Here is a 22,575-nt window from a genome sequence, read left to right as displayed (position 1 = left end):
TCTTGTGAGAAGGGAAAGAAAAGCCATGGCTTCTATCTCCTTAGAGCATCTACAACTATAGTTGCCATATCCGAGCCCCTATACATCCGCGGACAGCATCAGACGGGTCCTCATTTCTTCTCCTGCACAAACACACTCCCCATCTTAATACCCACAGTCATGCACGCCCATCATATAGCACAAATGCATCATGAATTCAATGATACAAAGTGAACAATAATTTATTACATGCCAAAATATATTCAACAATTCATACATATAGGTGATACACGAATGAATCAAAAACTTTATTTGTTGCGGTCATTGATCATCTCCTTCATGCGGAGCGACCACTTCTTACGTTCATCATCCAAGAGGTTTATGTCCTGCAGCATGAACCTTGACTCCTCCGTCTCTCTCGCAAGCCTCGACTTCTCTCTATGAATCTCAAATTTTTTCCCCTTGTTCAAGCTCTCACTTTGCAATCTTCTCTTGCCTGTCCAATTCTATTTTGTTCTTCTCCATGTTCAACCTCTCCCGGTCGAACTTTATCTTCTCCCTTTGCACATCTATGAACATGTTGTACCTTTTTTCCTTCTTCACCTCCTTGGCTGAAATAATGACCGTCCAAGTGGTGAACATTTTGCTTGCCGCATCATCACGCGCAATCTTGACCTTCTCCCACTTGTTCCCTGTCACCTGCCGGTTTCTCTTTCGCACGGTGGCTTGTCTGTCCATCCCACCATTTTATTTTTCTTTGTTATCCAATCCAATTTATTGAGTGGAGCGCGCTAGACCCATCATTTTTCTTCATCTTTTCCGTGTCGTTTTCAACGTCCTCGAGGAAAGTTTACCATTTTGGTTTCCCAGTGTACTGTATGCATGGACCCAATGTACTGTGCTCGCCAATATATGTTCATAGTGGTGGTCGTGATTGAATGCGTGGTCGTGCCAGATGCATGGATCCACACCATCAAAACATGGGAAGGACATCTTCAACAATGTAGCTTGTGTGTTGTGATCCATGGTGATGCAGGAGTCTACCACGATCATTGCTGAAACCCTCACTACCACCCTCACCGCTCGTGTGACCCATCGATGTGGGGCCCAATGGACCTCTTCTTCCAGGATTTTTTTTGCCACGTGTGGAGGGATGCAAAATTCACTTGCGTGTAGGGAGATAGCCAAGTGGGTCAAATTCATCTTCCTCTGTTGTGGTCGAGTGTGCACATGAAAGCTTTTCTGTTGCCCGTCCGAGCACAGTAATGTGTGTCTCCAAAGCATCATGGTGACACTCTGAATTGGGTGTCCTCTATGACATGTGTAGGGGATTAAGGCAATCTTAATGGGGAAGTATTTTATCCTTAGTTGTTTTGACATGATGGGAACAAGAGAATATTGATAAGATTTTAGAAGCTGAGGTGTCACTCTCAAGAATAATTGTAGTATATACATGGTAGGCAAAAATTTATTATTAGTGATGATAACAGGATTGTGACAGCGGCAATAGTTGCAACTAGGAAGTAAGGTAACTTAGAGGGGCAATCACCCATCGGTTTCCAAGTAATACGCAGTAAATGATAATGGATATTGGGATGTTGCATAGATGATAACACTCATGGAGGCATGGTACAATTCTAAACAAACCAACAATCATAAGTTTACACGTTCTGTTACTTTTGTAGGCATGTGTTCTTTATGTAGTCAAAATAACTATAATTTCCTATATGGCGACATTAGGCTTGATTATTCATGTGTCTACTTTTCTGGTTGATGCCAAAGAGGTGGGTTCTACCCTTGACGATAATCTTCTGATAGTAGTAATGCTGAATTAACTCCAAATCTCGTTTGACATGACACATAGACTCTAGGATTGTGATCTTGTTGTCTTTGCATGATTGTGCTAGCCGACTACGTATGACAAAATTCTTGTTTATCTTGGAAATTTGGGATTATATATTTGTGTAGATATCAATTAGTAGAAAAATTCAATGTGTAGTTAAAAAGTTTTACATAATGAGATTTGTTTGAGCCAATCCATTGTAAGTCGGCCCCACAAGGTGAAGAGCTAGTTTATTTTAATTTGTCCAGCTATGTGGTGACTTCTATAGAGTTTCAAATTATTTTACCAAAGTAACCTCTTTCCAAAAACATGCATTTTTTATGTTAACAAAATAAGTTGGAACAATACAACTCAGAGTAATATTTATTGACATTTTAGTTTAGTTGTTTTTAGATTTTGGGGAACACATGTTTCAGTCTTATCAGTCAGGTAGTAAAGATCAACTAGCTATAAGAATACATCAATTCTTATTAGTTGAGTCTTTGCATACTTCTGTTGTTGTTGTTGTTGATTGAGGACGAGACTTGCCTGCTCCCCCAGCGTGCTCCCATCCGTGCTCCCGCATACGTGGCATGATTTAATTGGAACAAAATAAGGCCCGGCCCCACCCCCTTAAAATCAGGGGGGAGGGGGGGAGATGATTAGATTAGAAAGAAAAAGGAGAAAAAGACAGCCGTAGGATGGAGTGGGAGCACGGATGGGAGCATGGCGAGGGAGCAGGCAAGCCGGATCCGTTGATTGAAAGGAAAGTCACTAAAATAATGAAGCAAACTATCTTCTCCCAAGCTCAAATAAGGACACAATTTTTTTTCCATTTCCTGTCATACAAGGAGATCTGCAACAGATTTATGATCATAACAATGAGGCTACATGATCTTGTAGCAGCGTTAAAAGAACCAGGGAGGAAACAAATGTACCAATGGAATGGGAAATTGATGTAGCGTGGAAAAACTAAAAAATATACCAGAACTTTAGTGCTAGGAGAGCGCGGAAACGGCATACCATTGTGGGGGAGCAGGACAACGTACCACAATTCGTTTTTTACATTGATTGGTATGTGCACGATATTGCATGGAACGATTAATTGTTGTTTTGGGAAGTGATTTGGTACATGGAGTGATTAATTTTTGTTTTGTCAAGTGATTTGGTACGTATGGCCATGTGTTTTCTTTATGGAATGATGTTTTGTAGAAACGATCGGTTGTATTCGTAAGTGTGATTGCACATGTGGAGTATATAATTGCATCACATCTACCTTTCTGTATTTTATACCTTCATTAGCAACATCTGAGCAGAAAATAAATTTTCTCATTGTGTCAACTGATTGTTAACAGGGAGAAAGGAATTGTTCATACTCCTATCACAATGAATATAATGGATACTACAGGGGTTACTAGTGGCATCAGTGAGTGTGTCAATCTTTTTCAGTGGGCTAGATCTGCTATTTCATCCAAATGGAGAGGCACCCAGGAGCAAAGGTTTCAAAATGAATTATTTCACTGGCAGAGTGGCTTACAACGCCTCGGTGATACTCTTCCTGCAATGTATAGCCTCATTAATCAAGCTGAGTGGAAAAGCCATAAAGATGGTGTGGCCAAGCTCCTTCCAAAACTCCAGGATGCGGTATACGATGTTGAAGACCTTTTTGATGATCTCAGATGGTACAACCATAAGGTTATAATCGAGGGCAATACAAGCCAATCATCTTTTATTGACTTCTTTAATAGTTCCATTCGAGATAGCTTCATCATAATGAATGATATCCACGGAAGATTGAATAATATTTCCACTCTCCTAGGGAGTATGGGGTTGGGTGAAGTGACACCACGGTTTGACAAAATAGTTAGGCCAGAGACTAGCTCTTTCCCCGATGAAACAAAAATATTTGGTCGTGACATGGAACTAGAGAAGATATTGGGATTGATTGGTGCGCCTACACATAATAGCACTCACTCAAAGCGCAAGAGGGAAACTGGTGCAGGTGATGCATCGAGAAGGATATTAGTGAGGAACAAACTTAGTAATGAATCAAGATTACCAGATCTTCCAGTTTTGCCAATAGTTGGAATTGGGGGTGTTGGAAAGACCACTTTGGCTCAGCATATCAGTAGTCATCCACGAGTGAAGTCTCACTTCGACACAATAATTTGGATTTGTGTCTCGGGTGATTTCGATGTGAAGAGGTTAACAAAAGAGGCTATAGAATCATATCCTGGTAAGGAGTCAACGATTGACAATCTAAATTCTCTTCAACATGCTCTTGCTAACAAATTGAAGAATAAAAAGTTCTTGATTGTCCTCGATGATATGTGGGATGATGCTCTGAAGGAAAATGGCCAGTGCTGGAAGAGGTTTTGTGCACCTTTGAAAAATGTGCTACTAGGAAGTATGATGTTGGTCACCACTAGGTCTCCAATGGTGGCTAATTTAGTGCGGTCTATGGAGCCAATTATATTGGAGGGTTTAAAAGATGATGTCTTTTGGGATTTCTTTAAACTATGTGTGTTTGGGTCGAAGAGTTCTAATGATTTTCCAGAGTTAGAGCTCATTGGTAAAGACATACTTCCTAAGTTGAAGGGCTCTCCTTTAGCCGCTAAAACTCTTGGACACATGTTACAGGATGACCTTCGTACATCACATTGGAATAGTATACTAGAGAATGAATTGTGGGAGTTAGACCAACGGACGACTGAAATTTTGCCAGCCCTTCGGTTGAGCTACATATATTTACCATTTCACTTGAAGAGATGCTTCTCATTTTGTGCTGTGTACCCCAAAGATACGAAGTTTGAAAAGGATTGTTTAGCCGAAATCTGGGCGGCAGAAGGCTTTGTGAAACGTCAAGGTGGTATTCCAATTCAAGATATTGGCTGTCAATACTTTAATGACCTTTTAAATCGGTCCTTCTTTCAAGAAATTCAAGGTAAATACTTAATCCATGACTTGTTGCATGATATGGCACAGAAAGTTTCAGAGGATGATTGTTTCATCGTGAAAAGAAAGGATGACTTTAAAAGAATTCCTCAAAATGTTCGGCATTTGTCAGTCCTCTCCAGCACAGACATTGCCTATTCCAACTTGTTGAGGCTAGGCCAGTACAAAAAGCTCCGTACCCTTCTTTGCTACAAGTCTTTAGCGAATAAAAAAACCCCAGCTAGTTTGATGGAAGATTGGTGCAGCAAACTTACGCGTATGCGTGTGATTGTTTGTGCCTCTATGAATGAGTTGCCAGCTAGCATTGGCAAATTGAAGCATCTTCAGTACCTTGAGATATCCAGAGCTTGTTCTATCACCGGTCTTCCTGCAACGATTTGTCAGCTCCATAATTTACAGGTTTTATGTTTCAAGAGATGCAAGCTAGAAAGCTTGCCTAGTGACTTCAGTATGTTGGTCAACTTATGGAGATTTGAATCGCAGGGATTTAAATATGGTCCAAATATTGGAAGATCCCAAAAAGAAGAACCATATTATGGAGTAAATCTTGATGCAGACAATGATGAGCGGGGACTAGGATGTAGGCTCATAAAGAATATGAAGCAACTTCGTGGACATTTGGAGATAAGTAATATTGACAGGCTAAACAAGGATCATTCAGAAGAAGCCGAACTAAAGAATAAGGAATATCTTGACAAGCTGACACTTCAATGGTGTTTCTCGGAGTGCAAAATGCTTCATCTAAAATATTTCATTGACACTTCTATCAGAGCAGAATGGGAGATGGAAGTCCTTCCAGATCTACAACCTCCTACCGGTATCAAGTCTCTAGTCCTCGACTTTTACCCAGGTCTTTCTCCTCCGAGGTGGTTTCAGCCACAAAACCTGCCAAGCTTAACATCCGTTTCATTTCTTCATTGTGGTGGACTCGAGATAGCTGCAGAGCTAGTTGACATCAATAATGCCAGCATTGGTTTTTCCTTCCTGACAGATCTAATCATTAATGGGTGCCCCCGTTTATCAAGTCTCGAAGAACTTCTACATCCAGCTTATCTACCAGTCATCAAGAAAATTGCAATAATGCACTGCCGGAACCTAATATCAGTACCGACCGAAAGATTTGGGGATTTTCGTTGCCTTGAAATATTCAGGGTGCTGGATTGTGGAAAAATAAACTCCCAAAGTTTGACTGCACCCTCTCTCAAGAAGCTCGTGCTTGGCAAGAATACATTCGGCTGGGATGAAAGTCATGGGAATCTCACAGACAATATCCAATGCAGCTCTCTCACCTACTTTTTCTTGTCATCCAGCCATCTCACGTCCATCCAACTTCAAATGTGGAATCTTCCAGCTCTACAAGAATTGAGTATTTCATATTGTCGATCTCTTACATCTATTGGGCAACCTGGGCAGGTCTTCACCAGGGGAAATGGCAGCGCTAGAGTATTATCATCCCTTACTTCCCTAACCATCCGCTGGTGCGAAGAACTGTCAACCATTGATGGTCTCCTAGAAGAAAAATATCTACCTTCCATTGAGAGTATTACAATTGCCAATTGTGGCAGCTTGTCAATTCAGGGTAAAAAGTTTGGGGTTTTTTCTTCTCTGAAGGACTTGAAAGTTTCTGGGTGCCCTAGAATCAAATGGGGAGGAATAGTTTTACCATCGTCCCTCCAAAGTCTCCACTTAAGTGGATGTGAGGATGTCTCTTCATTTATTCCCAGCTGCCTAGAAAACCTTCAATCCCTTGTTTCACTAAAGATATCAGAGTGTCCTCATTTAAGATCCATTCCAGGCCATCTTTGGAGCAGTACTCTCTCATCACTCCAGGAATTAGAGATTATGTTTTGTCCAGACCTTGTGTCTATTGGTGGAGCAGAAGACATTTCAGAATTAAAAAATGTGCTCATTGGTTCCTGTAAAAAATTGAAGGGAATAGAGCAGTCTGTGAGAAGAGGCAGCTTCTTGGCATCCAAGAAGCAAGAGCAGCGTGTGAAAACAAGGTATGTGTGTTTACATCAAGTCTTTCACCGAGTGCACTCATATATGTGGTACCCGAGTTCCCAAAAAACATTGTCTCTGAATGTTACACAAACAGCAATAGTTCCAAATAATTCGAAGGCCTAAAAGAACACATGAATTGTCTCAAACTCTCCATAATGACTAAGTTGTTTTGACAAATTATTAATTATCGTTGCAGCATGTAGTCTCATTTGTTTTTTCTACTACTCAGTGCACTTTCTGATCACTGTTTTTTCTTATGTAGTTCAAATTCCGTCTGGTGCATGCCCACGAGGGATTGGGGATGGCGCTAGCTAGCTAGTGCGGCTAATACCTCTCAGCCACTGTAATCTTGTTTTTGATTGTTGCTTGGTGCTGTACTGCTTTTATGTAAAGACTTGATTGGCAGGGCGGATTGATTGATGCGCCAGGTTTTTTGTCCCATAGGTTATGCTCGAGCAGAGTATAACTAGTGGGTTTTCCTGGCGGATGTCGAATTCGCGAACCTTTTTCTTTTTTGGGTAACTTTGCCGAGTATAACCAGTGCTTTGTTGATGCTGTTGAAAATTTAGTCAGAATATGCATGCTATACATTTACTTGCTATGCCAGAAGTGTTTTTCATGTTCGATCTCCTGTTAAGTCTTACAGTTTTAGTTCTGAATAACCTGGTGATGTCAGTTATACTTCTGAATAACTTGGTGACTACCATAGTTTTATATAGCCCGCTATAGCTCCGCTATAGCACGCTATAGCATTTGAAAGAGGTCCTGCGCTAAGAGTCTTTTGTCCAAACACATGAGAAAACATTTTAAATAGCGCGCTATAGCATGCTATAGCATTTAGAAGAGGTCTGCCGCTAAGAGGCTTAACGCGCTATTTAAAACTTTGGTGACTACAAATGGTAGAAGTCATTAGTAGATCAGGAATCCGTCATTTTGTGTTGCCCAGAAAACTGCTATTATCATGAATCCTGCTAGTTCTCAATAACTTGGTGACAACAAAATAAATCTCCTGCATTAGATACGATAAAGATGTATGAAGTAAGTTTTAAAGTAGTAAGAATGGGACCGAATCCTTCACAAACCACATTTATCTTTGTTCACCGACTCACGCAAAGTTTTCTCCAGAATAAACTCTCGCAAAGTAGAAAAACTGTTCTATAGGTTAATGAGTGAATTAAACAGGTTTGATCAAACTTAATTAGCACTTTACCTTTTCGTACTGACCATCTCAGACTGAGACTAGCTTACCAAAGATATGTGATATTCAACCAAGATCAGCATCTCTTCCGAATATAATAATTTGTCAACCTACATGTGCACCAAAAAGTTCCCTTCAGACTAACAACAAAGTTAGCTGCAACAGTTTCAGGTAGCTGTGAGCTTATCATTTACATTCTTCTCGGGCACTTCCCCGTTTGTCCAGCATTGAATGCTTCCTTAGCCTCCTCACCTCAATTCAATAGTATTTTTTTCGAAGCCCTAACATCATGAGCTTTCAACATATCTTCGTAGGCTCTCAAGCAAGCATGCTTATTCATCTCAACTTCATATGTATCTGCAACATTCACCAACCTTAGTACCTCATCTTCTGAAATCTGAAAGGAACATGATTTGGACATTTAAACGAGTGACAAGTTTGCAAGAAATACACGGCATCCAGGTGCAAACACCATTCACAAAATAGTATGTGCAGTTTACCTCGGAAGAAGCGTCAACTTCTTCAGACCACCATACCATCTTCAGAGCTGTTGCAATTTTCAGTAAGTTCCAATCCTCACAGTTGATGCCAGACACATCCTTAATGATATCGCCTGCATTGTGCAAGGCCGTAGAATAATTTTTCTCAGTAGAATCACACGCAAACAGGCCGGCAGCCATCTCAACCAATTTCCCATTGACCTGAATACAAATAAAATTAAGAAGATTGCATCATCACTAAAGCAAAGATGCCAAGGATAATTTTCCGATAGAAGTTGCATCCAAAACTTCGGTGTGGATATGAAGTATTCTAGCTAAATGCACCACGCACAAGCTACCGTACAGTGTAACACTAAATGACAGGGAGCCATGAAAGAAAAACCCGGCCTTTCGTCAAAGAGTATTGACAGGAGAAAGACAAAGAAAAAGAATATGAAAAGACGCCATGTGTTTTTATGTGTCCCCAGCGGCCGTCGCTTTGGTGGCCTTGTAGAAAATCTTGACGTCTTCTCTTATCAGTCCAGCAAGTGTAGTCGGCGTCAGCTCCTTCTGCTCAAAGACCCTACGGTTTCTTTCTTTCCACAGGTTCCACACTATGTAAGCAGCTAGTGTGATTTCATCTCTGTTCTTGTCCTTGGTTCCATCGCATGTGCATAGCCGAGACCACCACTCTCCAATGGAGGTTGCCAAGGAGGCCATCATGCCCATCCTGTCGTCAGCTTGCTGGAACTGGAGCCAAACCTCTTTCGCAAAGCAGCAGGCCAGGGTGATGTGTTCGGCCGTCTCCTTTTCTTGATCACAAAGGCAACGTAGGTCATTGTGCGGCAATCCCCTCGCTTGCAGACGATCCGCCGTCCAATTTCTGTTTTGCAGCAACAACCATAAGTAGAATTTAACTTTTCCTTCCATCTTGCCCCTCCACACTTGGGCCAGCCCAGGCTTGTTGATCCTTGCCACAAAGTGGGCGTCATAAGCAGAGATGGCAGAGTATTTTCGATTAGCAGTCAGGTTCCAGAGGATTTTGTCTTTGCTGTCCGTGAGCTGGATCGATTGAAGTTCCTCCCAAAGCCGGACGAACTGATTGATCTTGTCTTTGCAGTCAAGCACCAGTATTTCGATTAATTGCGCTTGACTTGTCCTCAGAAGTTTGAAACTGTTTTAGTGAAACAATCGGGTAAAGAAATAAACCAGGGTGAGCATGTTCAGAGGGGAAAGGAAACAATTAACAAAATAGCATGTCACATCTATCAATCAGGAGAGGAGGCTGATTCAGTTGGTATATCATTCTCAACCATAAAGATAGCATATACCTGTGTTCTGTCCTCGACTCCTCGTTCATCAAAAAGTACTGTAGTTCAGATTTAATTTCATAAACTAAGGTAATGTGATATATTTTGACAACACATACTAGTGCTGCTCTTCGGTAGTAAGTGTCAGCCAACCTAGCTAGCAGTTAGAGCAACTCCAACCGGGCGACCCAAATTGTCCACGTGTGTCCATTTGGGTTGAAACGGACCAAAACATCGGCCCAACGCACGGGCCCAAACCAAAACACATTTGCTCGGTGTCCGTCTGGATGCATTTCAGGCCCAAATTTGCACCCGGTTTGCGTCCAGACGGACACGAAATGGATGCGCCACGCGTCCTCTCGGTGTCTGCGGCAGCCCCATCTATCAGCCACCCAACCACTGCCCGCGGTCTTATTAAACGCAACCACTTACCTCGGGCCCATTTGGCAGTGGGTGGAAGCTGCCGGTCGTCGTCCTCTTTTATGGGAGCGTGAGGGGGGTCCAACCTCATCCACTTCCTCTCCCCGTCCACATCTGGCCAGGTTCGCTCCCTCGCCGGTGACACCAAAACCCTAGCCATCGGTTTCTTCGACAAGGGCAAGGGGATGCTCACCCCCGGCGCGCGCCTCCTCCACCGCCGTTGCCGGCACCTCCACGCGGCGGGCCGCGGGAGAGGTTGTGTATTCTGGTGCACCATGCGCACTGGCACTGGCAGTACCACCAACCGTTGCCATATCCGGATGTCAACCTGCCTCACGGTTGGCATCTCCGCATCTGGATCTGCATCGAATTCACCCCGGAGTAGCAGCGTCCCCCAGCTTACGCACCGGACTCCCCCAACTGGGAATACTGGTTCGCGATGGCGCACGACGTCGCCCGCGGTGGCGGTGTGCGGCTCAACACCGACTGCGTGCCGCCGCCCCCTGAGGTCAAGCCGGAGGAAGAGGAGGCGGCCTACCAGGCCGCTCTTGAGGCGGCGACGTAGCGCACCATGGAGGAGAGCCGGCGTGACGAGGGCATGCATTGGGACGGCCATGAGGAGGCCCTTGCCCTGTCGCTGGCTGGGGACTCAGTTTACACCCCGCTCTACCCCCGCCACTGTGGCTGGCCGCCTGTCCTCAAGCCCAAGGCTGAGCCCGAGCGCGCGCCCACGCCCACACGTAAGCACTCGTAGCCGCCGCCTGCTTGGCCCAAGGAGAAGTACAAGTGGGCTGCCATCGTCTGCGAGTGCGCCGGAGGAGGAGGCGGCCCACCTCGAGCGCTGGAAGCGGCATTGGCTGGCGGAGGAGCGGGTCGAAGCGAGCACCAAATGCAATGGGAGTGCGAGAAGGAGGAGCGCGCCCGCCGCGTAGCAATGTCGCCGCCGGAGGAGACGCTGGCGGCATGGGAGAGCGCATTCCCATGGGCTGGGCCGCCACCACCCTTAATCGACCTCACCAGCGACGATGACGGCGAGGACAAGGGCAAGGCCTAGGGCACTGCGCGGGGCGCGTTTTTATTTATTTTTATGTTTTATTTAATTCTTAAGTAGACTTTGGCCGGCGGTCGACCAACCATTTAATGTATAATTATGTTTCTTTCGGCCGCATGTGAGAATGGCTCATAGCAACAAAAAAAACTTAGCCCGCGTCCCCCGCGCGTCGCCTCTGGCGCACGGGGGAAACCCTAACCACGCCGCCAGCCGCCCCTCCCCGCTCCTCCCCCGCTTCGCCGCCGCCGGAGGGGACACCGGCGAAGCCCGCGTGGTCCCCAGGGAAGGTGGCGGCGGGGCGTCCTCGTCGTTCTCGCACAGATCTCGCGGCGGCCGATGGCGATCTCGCGGCGTAGTTCCGCCGGTGGCTGGTGCCTGCTGCCCGTGGGGCGGCATCCCTCACGGCGGCGGGGGTGCCCCTGAACGGCGCTTGGTGGTGGCCACATGGCGGCGCGCGGGTGGGCCGGATCTGGGCTTCCGGTCTGCGTCCTCATCGTGGCAGCGCTTGCCGTTGCCCTCGGTCATGAGGCGTGGTCCGGGACGGGCCGAGCGCCGGTGGTGCTGGCCAGGACGCACGCTGGCAGCGCCCTACTTCATCTCACGTCATCTCACTGGCCAATGGTGGTGGTCATCTTCTTCGTCAGAGATGGCCGGCCAGAGGCTTGGTGATCGGATCTCGGGATCCATCATCTAGTCCCGGCTGCGAGTTGGGGAAACATGGTTGCCGGTGAAAACTGAGCCGTTGGCAGGCGATGGCGGCGTTCTACGCCGTTACCTTGATGGAGGCATCGTCATGTAACTACTGTCGACCCACTCGTGCTGCTCTGGGGGAAACCCTAGGATTTGGTGTTCTAGATCGGACGATGGCGACACTGCGGTGTCGTTTCTCTCTTGGGAGCATCGTTTGTGGAGCAGCGCTGGAAGTCAGAGGCAGGAGGTGGAGCGGCTTCGTCTTGCACGGAGCTTCGGTGGAGATGTCAAGTCATGCCTGACCGACAGGTGCTACGCTTTGTCATGCCTGGTTGGCAGGTGCTACGCACGACAGATTCTCCAAAGACTTCAAGCTGTGTCGGCTGATGGTACTTGGCAGCATGGTGCTAAGGTGTATCAGTGGCGACCGCGACGTGCTCAGCTGTTTGCGCGCAGGGAGGAGGTGCTGTTGGACGCCGTGATGGCGTCGATGATAGCTAGACCGAGCAAGGTTGATGCATCAGTACAGTTCTGAAGATGGAGCGGTGGCAGTCGGCGGCGGCGGCCTCTGAGAGCACGCCAGACCTGCGAGACCCATGCCCGGCAGGCCTCCTGGATGGGTCCTCAGGTCTTAGATGTTAGGTTTAGCTGCGATGTCTGTTTAGTATTAGGCCCAGACTATCTGCGTCCCTTCATCAACTGGATAGGTGTAGCGACAATTTGTTGCTTAGACGGCGGCTTTAGGCTTACTGTGGTATTACTCTGTAAGGTCTTGTGAGAATAATTAATAAAGTGGCCGTATGCATCGCCCAGATGCAGAGGCCGGGGGTCATCCTCCTTTTCTAAAAAAAATCGGCCACGTGTTTTTGATATTGTTTTCTTTTTTTCGAAAAGGGGGGACTCCCCGGCCTCTGCATCAGAATGATGCATACGGACATCTTATTAACCACAACAAAAGTGTCTACATGGTTCCAAGGTCTCCAAACAAAATAAAATCAAAGAAAGCTCACACAGAGCCATAAAGGGCTAGAGACATCAACTAGCCAAGAAAAGATGCCACAACCGGCTGGCTATAAATAGATAGGTAAACTAGATGCCTATCCTATTACATGATCGCCATCCAAACCGGTTGAAGATATCCCGAGCTACCATCTCCCAGCGGAAAGATCCAGTAACCAAATGCTCCCTGGCCTCCGTCGGAGTGAGTAGCGACCACAAACGGATCAGTGCCGTAGTGCGGAATATAACCTGCAAAAAATGAATACATAATATTCTGTTAAAGACCAAATCATTTCTGCAAGTCCAAATAGTCCACAGCAAAGCGCAAACCCCAACCCGAATGTGTTTCGCTAAGTCAGGATGAATCCCATTCAGCCATGTCCCAAATAACGCATTAACAGAGTTCGGTGGTTTGATATTGAAAGCAATGTGAACCGTCTGCCAAAGGACTTTAGCCAACGGGCAATCAAAAAAGAGGTGTTTTATAGTCTCATCCCGATCACAGAAACTACGCCTAGTAGTTCCTGTCCAATTACGCTTTATCAAATTGTCCTTGGTTAAAATAACTTGTTTATGGACAAACCACATAAACACTTTTATTTTCAAAGGAACTTTGACATCCCAGACATGCTTGGATGTAGGAATGGAGTTGGAATTAATAACATCAATGTACATTGATTTAACTGTGAATACTCCAGACTTAGTCAACTTCCAGCGTAATTCATCGGGTAGTTGGGAAAGTTGGACCTCCATCAGTCTCCTAACTAGACGGAGCCACTCCTCCCAACGATTGCCCGCCAGCGTCCGTCAGAACTGAATATTAAGGGGGATAGATTGAAATACCGAAGCTACGGACACCTCACGTCGTTGAACAATACGATACAAAGAGGGATATTGGATGGCCAAGGGAATCTCGCCGAGCCAAGTATCCTCCCAGAAACGCGTGCTAGTGTCGTCGCCAATCACAAACTTCGTCCTATTAAACATAGATTGTTTGACTTTCATCAGTCCTTTCCAGAAAGGTGAATCAGTCGGCCTGACTGTAACCTAGGACAAAGTTTTGGTCTGAAGGTACTTGTTGCGTAGGATTTGAGCCCACATGGCATCATTCTCCGAAGAGAGCTTCCACAGCCACTTGCTAAGAAGGCATATGTTCTTAACTTCGAGGTTCTCTATACCAAGACCCCCTTGGTCTTTCGGTCTACAGATGATATCCCATTTAGAAAGTCGGTATTTTCTTTTAAGCTCATCACTCTGCCAAAAGAACCTCGATCGATAGAAGTCCAGTCTCTTCCGAACACCAACTGGGACCTCAAAGAACGATAGGAGAAACATAGGCATACTCGTGAGCACCGAATTAATCAGGATTAATCGGCCACCGTATGACATGAGCTTACCCTTCCAGCAACTCAGTTTCTTCTCAAATCGGTCCTCGATGCACTTCCATTCTCGGTTTGTTAACCTACGATGGTGGATTGGAATACCTAGGTAAGAGAAAGGTAATTCTCCCAACTCACACCCGAACAATTGCCTATAAGCCTCCTGTTCGTCTTTGGCTCTACCAAAGCAGAACAGCTCGCTCTTATTAAAGTTAATCTTTAACCCGGTCAATTGTTCAAATAGGCATAACACCAGCTTCATGTTTCTCGCCTTGGCCAAGTCATGCTCCATAAAGATGATCGTATCATCAGCGTACTGAAGTATGGAAACACCTCCATCAACAAGATGAGGTACCAATCCATATACTTGACCATTTTCCTTAGCCCTTCCTATCAGAATTGCTAACATATCCACCACAATGTTAAACAGGATAGGTGACATCGGATCTCCTTGTCTTAGGCCTTTATGTGTCTGGAAATAATGACCTATGTCGTCATTCACTTTAATTCCCACACTACCTTTTTGCGTAAATGATTCAACCTGTCTACGCCAGGCTTCATCAAATCCTTTCATACGCAATGACTGTTGGAGAAATGGCCATTTGATCTTATCGTACGCTTTCTCGAAATCCACTTTAAAAATTACTCCATCTAATTTTTTGGAATGGATTTCATGGAGCGTTTCATGCAGGACTACCACCCCTTCGAGGATATTCCTATCCGGCATGAAAGCGGTTTGGAACTGTTGCACAACAGAATGCGCAATCTGTGTGAGCCTATTAGTCCCGACTTTGGTGAAGATTTTGAAACTAACATTGAGGAGGCATATTGGTCTGAATTGCTCAATCCTCACAGCATCCGTTTTCTTAGGAAGCAGTATGATAGTTCCAAAATTCAAGTGGAATAAGTGAAGCTGTCCCGAGAATAGATCATTGAACATAGGTAGCAAATCCCCCTTTATAATATGCCAGCACTTTTTATAGAACTCGGCCGGGAATCCATCCGGTCTGGGAGCCTTATTGTTTTTCATCTGTGCAATGACATCAAACACCTCCTTCTTCGAGAACGGTGCAACCAGAATATCATTTTCAGCAGCCGATAGTTGAGGCACATCCTCAGTCATACACTCGTCGAGGGACACACAATTATCCTCCGGTGGTCCAAATAACTGCTTGTAATACTCGGTAATATATGTTTTTAGGTTATCCTGTCCTATAATCGTGCCCTCATCTTGTTCAAGTTGAAAAATACGTTTCTTTCGGTGCTTGCCATTAGCTATTAGATGAAAGAATTGAGTATTCGCGTCCCCTTGGACCACTTTGCGGACTTTATCTCGCAAATCCCACTTCAATTCTTCTTCGCAGAGCAGTTCTTTCAACCTCGTCTCCGCCTCAGTTTTAACCTGAAGCTCAGCGGGCAACAAGATCGAAGATTCGGCCTTGATGTCTAGGGCCTGTATAAGAGAAAGGAGTCTATCCTTTTCAACCTTATAGACACCACTGAGGTGCTTAGCCCAACCCCGTAAGAAGCTTCTCAAGTGCCTAATCTTATTTTGCCAACGCTCGATCGCAGTCTTACCTCCTGCACCTCTATCCCATTCCCTGGCAATCAGGTCCAAAAACCCCTCTCGTTCGAACCAAGACATCTCGAAAGAGAATGTGTTTTTGTTACCCACGTGGTTCAGCTCCCCCGAATCCACGAATATGGGCGTGTGATCAGATATGCCCCTCGAGAGAGCTTGCACCGTAACCAGAGGGAATTTTTGTTCCCACTCCACGCTTGCAAGAACTCGATCAAGTTTTTCATAAGTTGGGTTTGGCAAAGCATTGGCCCAGGTAAACTTCCTACCAGAAAGCTCGATCTCCCTCAGATCCAAGCTTTCAATAATGGTATTGAACATAAACGACCATCTGCCGTCAAAGTTACCATTATTCTTCTCCTCTCTCCTCCTAATGATATTGAAATCACCTCCAACTAAAAGTGGAAGCTGTTCCGACCCACATATTCGAACAAGGTCCGCCAGAAACTCTGGTTTAAGCTCAGGCTGTGCGGCACCATACACTGCCACCAAAGCCCAGTTGAAACCATCTACTTTTGACCTAACTCGAAATTTCACCGCGAAGTCGCCCATCACTACACTTCGGACTTCAAGCGAATCGCATCTCACACCAAGTAAGATACCACCCGATCTTCCTCGCGGAGGGAGGCAATGCCAATCGAAATCAATACCACCCACAAGAGCAGACAGGAACTGGGGCGCAAAGTTTTCTCTACCAGTCTCCGATAGAGCAATGAAGTCCAGATGCTGCTCTAAAGCTGCCTCAGCAAGAAACCTTCTTTTAGCCAAGTCCTTTAGACCTCTGCTATTCCAAAAGATTCCTTTCATATTTCATCATGGAATTTTTTAGTGGTACGAATTCTAGCACTCCTACGGACTGCGGAATCGGGATAGATCTTCCGTTTCCACTTGCGTTTTGGTTTACTAGGTTCTGACGCCCGATCCTCATAACCGGGTTCAACTGTAATACCAGTATCATTCTCTATGGGCATATCATCATCCTCAGACTCATGTATGGGGGGTGCTAGATCCGCACACAGATTATGGATCACTCGAACCCCTAACGCATCAATCTCTACATCATTCATCGATTTAACCGTTGCGAGATTCCGAATAGTCTCTAAAACACGCTCCGCCTCCAAATCTAATAGATCATTCACCGAATTGGTAATCTCACTATTAGTCGCTCCAAGTGACACTCCTAATTGGTTTGCATTACTTATAATCTCGTCATTAGAAAAATGCAATAAAGAATTAGATATGTTGACAGACATACCAGTAGAAATTGCAGCGTCCTGAAGCTTGGCCGCCCTCATAGCGCACCGCTGCTGTATATCGTCAACCTCCGGGAGCTCGTGAAGGCGGGCACTCATCCGTGTCCCCGTCGAGGCGGGGTCGGAGATCCCGCCAAAAGCGACGACCTCCTCCCTAGTAAAGCCTCGCGTTGAATCCCTCAAAGGATCAACCGAGGTTACAGGAAGAGGTGGCTGCGGGCTCCCAAGCCCCTCAGACACACGGCCGACGTCGGGGTCCACGTCCACGGATACGCGCGGAAAGGGGAAGGCGAAGGCCGCCTGCCCGTGCCCTCCTCCCGTCCCACCTGCCGGCACAGGGGAGACAACCGTCGGCGTAGGGGAAGCGGTCCGCCTGACCACCGGAGAAGAAGGGAGAGCCATGGCCACCTGCCCCAGCTCCCCCCCCCAGCGCAGCCGCCGGCGCGGGTGCCACCGCCCCAACCGGAGAAGCAGGAACCGAGGCTTCCTGCCTCGGGCTCACTCTCCCGGCGCTAGCCAAGCCCACCGGGACCGGCTCCGCAGTAGGAGAGGAGGCCAGGCTACCTCCCCCACTGCAGACCACCCCCGGCATCGCTGGTGTGACCTGCGCCAGAGTACGAGAGGGGTAGACTGGGGCCACCTGCCCTAGACTCCCCTCCCCACAGAGCACCTCCGAGCCTGTCGTCTTATCCCAACTGGAAATGATGGTAGGGGAACGCGGACCCACCTGAGGCTCCACCTCCGTAACCATCATAGGATCAGCCACAACATCAAGCTCCAAAGGCGGAAGCATACACTCAAAGCAATCATCAGACTCAACCCTGTCACTCCAAAGCCGGGGAGGAGCCGATGCTGGCTCAAAGGACCCAAAGCGCAACGTACTCATCGGTGCCGGCGGAGCCGATGCAGGCTCTACCCCGGAGCCATCACCGGGCAACTGAGCAACCGGGCTCGGCCCATTGGCCCTCTCCCGTCCTGCCTCATCAGTCGGGTCCTCACGAGCACCGGCATCACCACCCCCCTCGTGCATGTCCATAGCAGCCCCAGAAACCGCATCGGCAAACAGCTCGGGATCCTCAAACTCTATCGCAAGAGGAAACACCTCTCCCCGATAAAACCAGTTAACCACGTCCTGGACAAAATCAATGTCCAGAACACCCACTAAGAGCCGGGCCACCCCATGTGCGCGGGTGAAAGCCATGTCCACTTCCTCAGTCTTACCCACCAACATACCCAAACTCGCCACTACTCGAGCATCGGTTAGAGCCTCAGATGGGACCCCTGAAAACCGCAGCCACACCTGTGTCAGCGGTTTGCCCTTAGGCTCCTCCTTTTTCCACTCGTGAAACTCCAGGACGCACTTAGTACCAGGCACGTTGCTCAACCCGAAACTCAACAGCTTCTGCAAGTCGTCCACCGTTGGGAAATCAACCCTAAAGACATTGTCCTCAATCCGAACAAGCTCCCAGTGAAAATCACCAGGAGCCAGTTCCTGATGTCTCTGCACAATTTGAGCCTCAGACACCACCTCTCGGGTGGCTTTCACAATGCCAGTAGTCATACTCTGAGTCTCAACTATGATCTCCCTCGCTGCCGGGGACTCAAAGAAAGTGAGCTCGGCACAATATACTCCATACATCGTGAGCGCAGGAGCCTGATAATGCATAACCGGGCAGTCCCCCATAACATGAGCAGTCTTACCACACAAGCTACATAGTTCCGCCATGCACTCTGCAATAAAGTGGCCTTTCTCACCACATCGATAGCACATCATCTTTTCTTTCTTACGCGCCCATTTGGATGCCCTCTCAAACTCAGCCCTGTCCCCTACCTCGGTATCTCCTCCAGTAGAAGGAACCTCCACATTAGCCAAAGCCGTCACAACCTCCATCACCTGGCTAGGCAACTCAGTCGACTGCACAGGATCTATAGCCATATCCGAAGAGGCATGGTCAACCACTACCGGTGTTGGGGGCGGCTTGCGAAACCGACCACGACCACCACCCCGTCCACCACCACGGCCACCATGATGGCCACGGTAACCACCTCTCTGTCGGTTGTTCGGGCCCGAAGCCCCCTCAACAAAACCACCCGCCGGGCCAAGGAATGGTCTCTCATCGGACCCATCACTTTGCCAGGCGTATCCGCGTCCACCTCCCGTAGACGACGAACCACGGTGTTGGCCTTTTCCGTAAACATCATAACCATCATCCCCCCACTGTCCTTTGGGTGGCCCATTAGCTCCACCATCCCCCGCATCCGGCCGCACCTGCGATGGATCCGACCGCTGCTGCGTCGGCCTTGCGACATAGTGCGGCGGTGGCGCGGCACGAGGCACTAGTGGCACAACACCCCGCCCCACGGCAGCTGGCACCTGAGGTCTCGGAGGAGGTGCACCGCTCCCCGCAGCAGGAATGACCGGCGCCGAAGGCCGCAGCCCTCCTCGTTCGGCAGCCGGCATCGTCCCGGACAGCACCGCCGGACGCGGCATTGGCGGCCGGGCACTATGACCACCGCCCCGACCCACGGCAGGCAGAGGAATCGGCGCAAGCGGGTGGAAGGAACCACCCCTACCCGCGACAACAGAATACGCCGGAGCCGGTGGGCGAGCACCAGGAACTCCAGCTCCACGGCCAAAGGTGGACGAATTGGCACCCACTGGTGCCACGCCCCAACCCGCCGCCGGCACGCCGCGGTTCGCCCCAGGAGCGCCGGCGCCACGACCGTTACCCACAGCGGGCTGTGGCACCACCACACCTCGACCGCCACCAGAACCAGGCGGCGCCACCACTCCGGCCCGAGCCGACCCGGCCGGCTCCGCCGCATTCTTTCCCGTGGCTCCCTGACACGCCATGCGAAGCGGAGGGATGCGACGGGCACGTCCCCTGCGATCTGCACAGCGATGAGGAACGCAGCGGCAGAAAACCCTACGGCGCTCGACGGGAGAAGGAGCAGAGGGATCATTGCATGCCTCTCGCACGTAACCGATCGCCTCTTCCGATAGCCCTTTTGTGTCCAGCCCACAACGCACCGGCCCACCTGCGACCCCTTTGTTCTGGGCCTCATACCCAGGCGAAGGCGGCCCAGTGGCCACTGGTGGCCCAAGAGCGCCAACCAACGCATTCAAACGAGCCGCCCTAGCCGCTGCGATCGAGATTGGCGCCGCCGGCGCCGCCTGATGCCGACCGGCCGCCGCACGGCCGCCCTTCTTCCTATTAACTACCACCGTCCACGCATCCGGAGGAATCAAATCGAGAAGAGTAAGTTTCGGGAGACTCACCTTGGGGATAGGACCCTTCCATGGCCGAGGCGCCGACACAGCCGTCCTTCGGTGAACAACACGCCGGAGTAGCTCCAAGTTCTCTCCGGGGCGCAAGCCGGTCCTCGCCGGATCCCCTTGAGGAACCACCGCATCCACAATCTCCGCCACTTCATCCTCATCGTAGCCGGGACTGAAGGCTTCACAAATGACATCCGAGGGAGTCGGAGAATATTCCGTCGAGCCGCCGGAGCAACCGCCGTCTTCATCATCGTCCCCGCTATCCTCTTCCGCAAGCGCCCAGAAGCGCCCGCCCACCTTCCGGCGATCACCGGGGGTGCCCGCCGTCGACGTGCCCGGCGTCATCGGTGCGCCCGTGCGGTCGCCGATCGCTTATTTGATAATCATGTCATTTGATAATCCAAAGGTCCACGTACCATCATAAGCAGAGAAGAAGTCAGAGCAGGCCATATTGGGGACCACCGCCAGCACCGCAATTAGGGACAAAGTGCCGGATAGTGAAGACCTACATTCCCAGCCGAGCTCTCCGCGGGGGTCGACGAGGCACGCACCGCTAATGCCCCCAAAATGAGGGTAAACTATAGCTCCCACCGGTAGATTACTGGCTGACCCAAACGAAAAAGCGGACATCTATCCGCTCGTCCGACTTAAACGGCCAAAAAAGAGACAAAACGGGCGTCCGTTTGTCACCGCGTTGGAGTTACTCTTACATCTAAATTATGTGTATAAGCGATAGCCCCCGCTAGGTATCAGCCTGCGCAAACAGAATCACTAGAAATCTCGTTACACCCATGGTGGACATTTAGCAAAAATACTCGGTTGGAATGAACGTTACATCCACGGTTGCAGTGGGAGTCCAGAACCTTTGAGGGGATGCATCCACCGATCCTTTTTGCTACCCGCGGGGAGCCACGATAGCAGAGTAATAGAGCAAAGCAGAGCGCAGAACTTGTGTTGCGTATGTGCTGTGTTTTGTGCGTTTGTGTTGGACCTTCGTGCGGTGGCGGTGGATGTGTTTGTGTTTCGGTTGATACCTTGTGAACTTTGTGCTTGATGGTTGCTTTATTTATAAAATGGGGCGAAAGCCTTTTCGGTAAGCAGAGCGCAGAGGACGATAGCAGACAGAAAACAAAACAGAGCACAAACGGCGATAGCTGAGTGAGAGGGGGTGGGCTATCGACATGCCACCGCCTGTTCCAGCCCAAAGCGAGTGGGAGTGTGGGACCGAGGAGCAGCGGGCTCGCGTCGCCGCTTCGGCGCCGGAGGAGGAGGAGTGCCCTCGCGTCTTCATCGCCAGATGGGGAGGAGAGAGCCCGCCCGCGTCGCCGCACTCTGAATGTCAGCGTACGATCACCACTCTTCCAGGCCACATGTTTGATGCGTTTCAGGGCCGAGGTGCTCAACACCGGCACCTTTCTTCTTAATGATAGCCAGTCACACTACGCGAGCTCCTCCATGGCACCACACTCGACTACTCCATCTTGCGCATCTTCAAGTGATTATGCTACCGAAACACTGCGTCCACGACCCACAACAAACTCACTCCTCGCTCGATCAGGTGTGTTTTCCTCGGTTATCCGGCCAATCACCGTGGCTACCGCTCACTAGTAGAAAAGGGGGCAAAGTTCCAGGCCGGGTCAGCCCATTAGTCCCGGTTCAGTCCAGAACCAGGACCAATGGGGGCATTGGACCCGGTTCGTGAGCCCAGGGGGCCGGCCGGGCCACGTGGGCCATTGGTCCCGATTCGTCTGGACCTTTTGGTCCGGGTTGGTGGGACGAACCGGGACCAATGGGCCTCGCTCCTGGCCCACCACCATTGGTCCCGGTTGGTGGCTTGAACCGGGACCAAAGGCTGCCCTTTAGTCCCGGTTTATGCCACCAACCGGGACCAATGAGGTGCCTATATATACCCCCTCGCGTAAGAGCAGAGCACACTGCTTTGTTTTTTCTGGCCGAGGGGGAGAGGGCTTGGTGGTGCTCTAGCTCACCTCCTATGCACACGACGTGTTCGATGGAATGCCCGAGCCACACTACTTAAGCTTTCTCCTCTCCAAGCTCGACCTCCAAGCTCCATTTTCCTCAATATTTGTCTAGATTTAGCGGTCCATCACGTCCCGTCCCCGTCTTCACCGCCGTCGATCACCCGCGCCGAGCTCAACGCCGGCACCACCGTGGTG

The 22,575-nt window shown here is 48.9% G+C and overlaps 1 protein-coding gene across 1 annotated transcript; it reads left to right on the top strand.

The window, feature by feature from the left end:
* Positions 1 to 3,136: 3,136 nt before the first annotated feature.
* On the top strand, positions 3,137 to 7,071 carry LOC123084094 (putative disease resistance protein RGA3; the record flags this gene model as incomplete). The annotated part of the gene is made up of 2 exons (XM_044505876.1): positions 3,137 to 6,759; positions 7,023 to 7,071. Coding segments are annotated over 2 exons (3,672 nt in total), but the record flags the coding sequence as incomplete, so codon positions are not given.
* Positions 7,072 to 22,575: the final 15,504 nt, after the last annotated feature.

Source organism: Triticum aestivum, chromosome 4A (assembly GCF_018294505.1).
Source record: "Triticum aestivum cultivar Chinese Spring chromosome 4A, IWGSC CS RefSeq v2.1, whole genome shotgun sequence".
Taxonomy (NCBI): Eukaryota; Viridiplantae; Streptophyta; class Magnoliopsida; order Poales; family Poaceae; genus Triticum; species Triticum aestivum.
The sequence above is the reverse complement of the archived record's forward strand: the minus strand, read 5'-3'. Positions and strand labels throughout refer to the sequence as shown.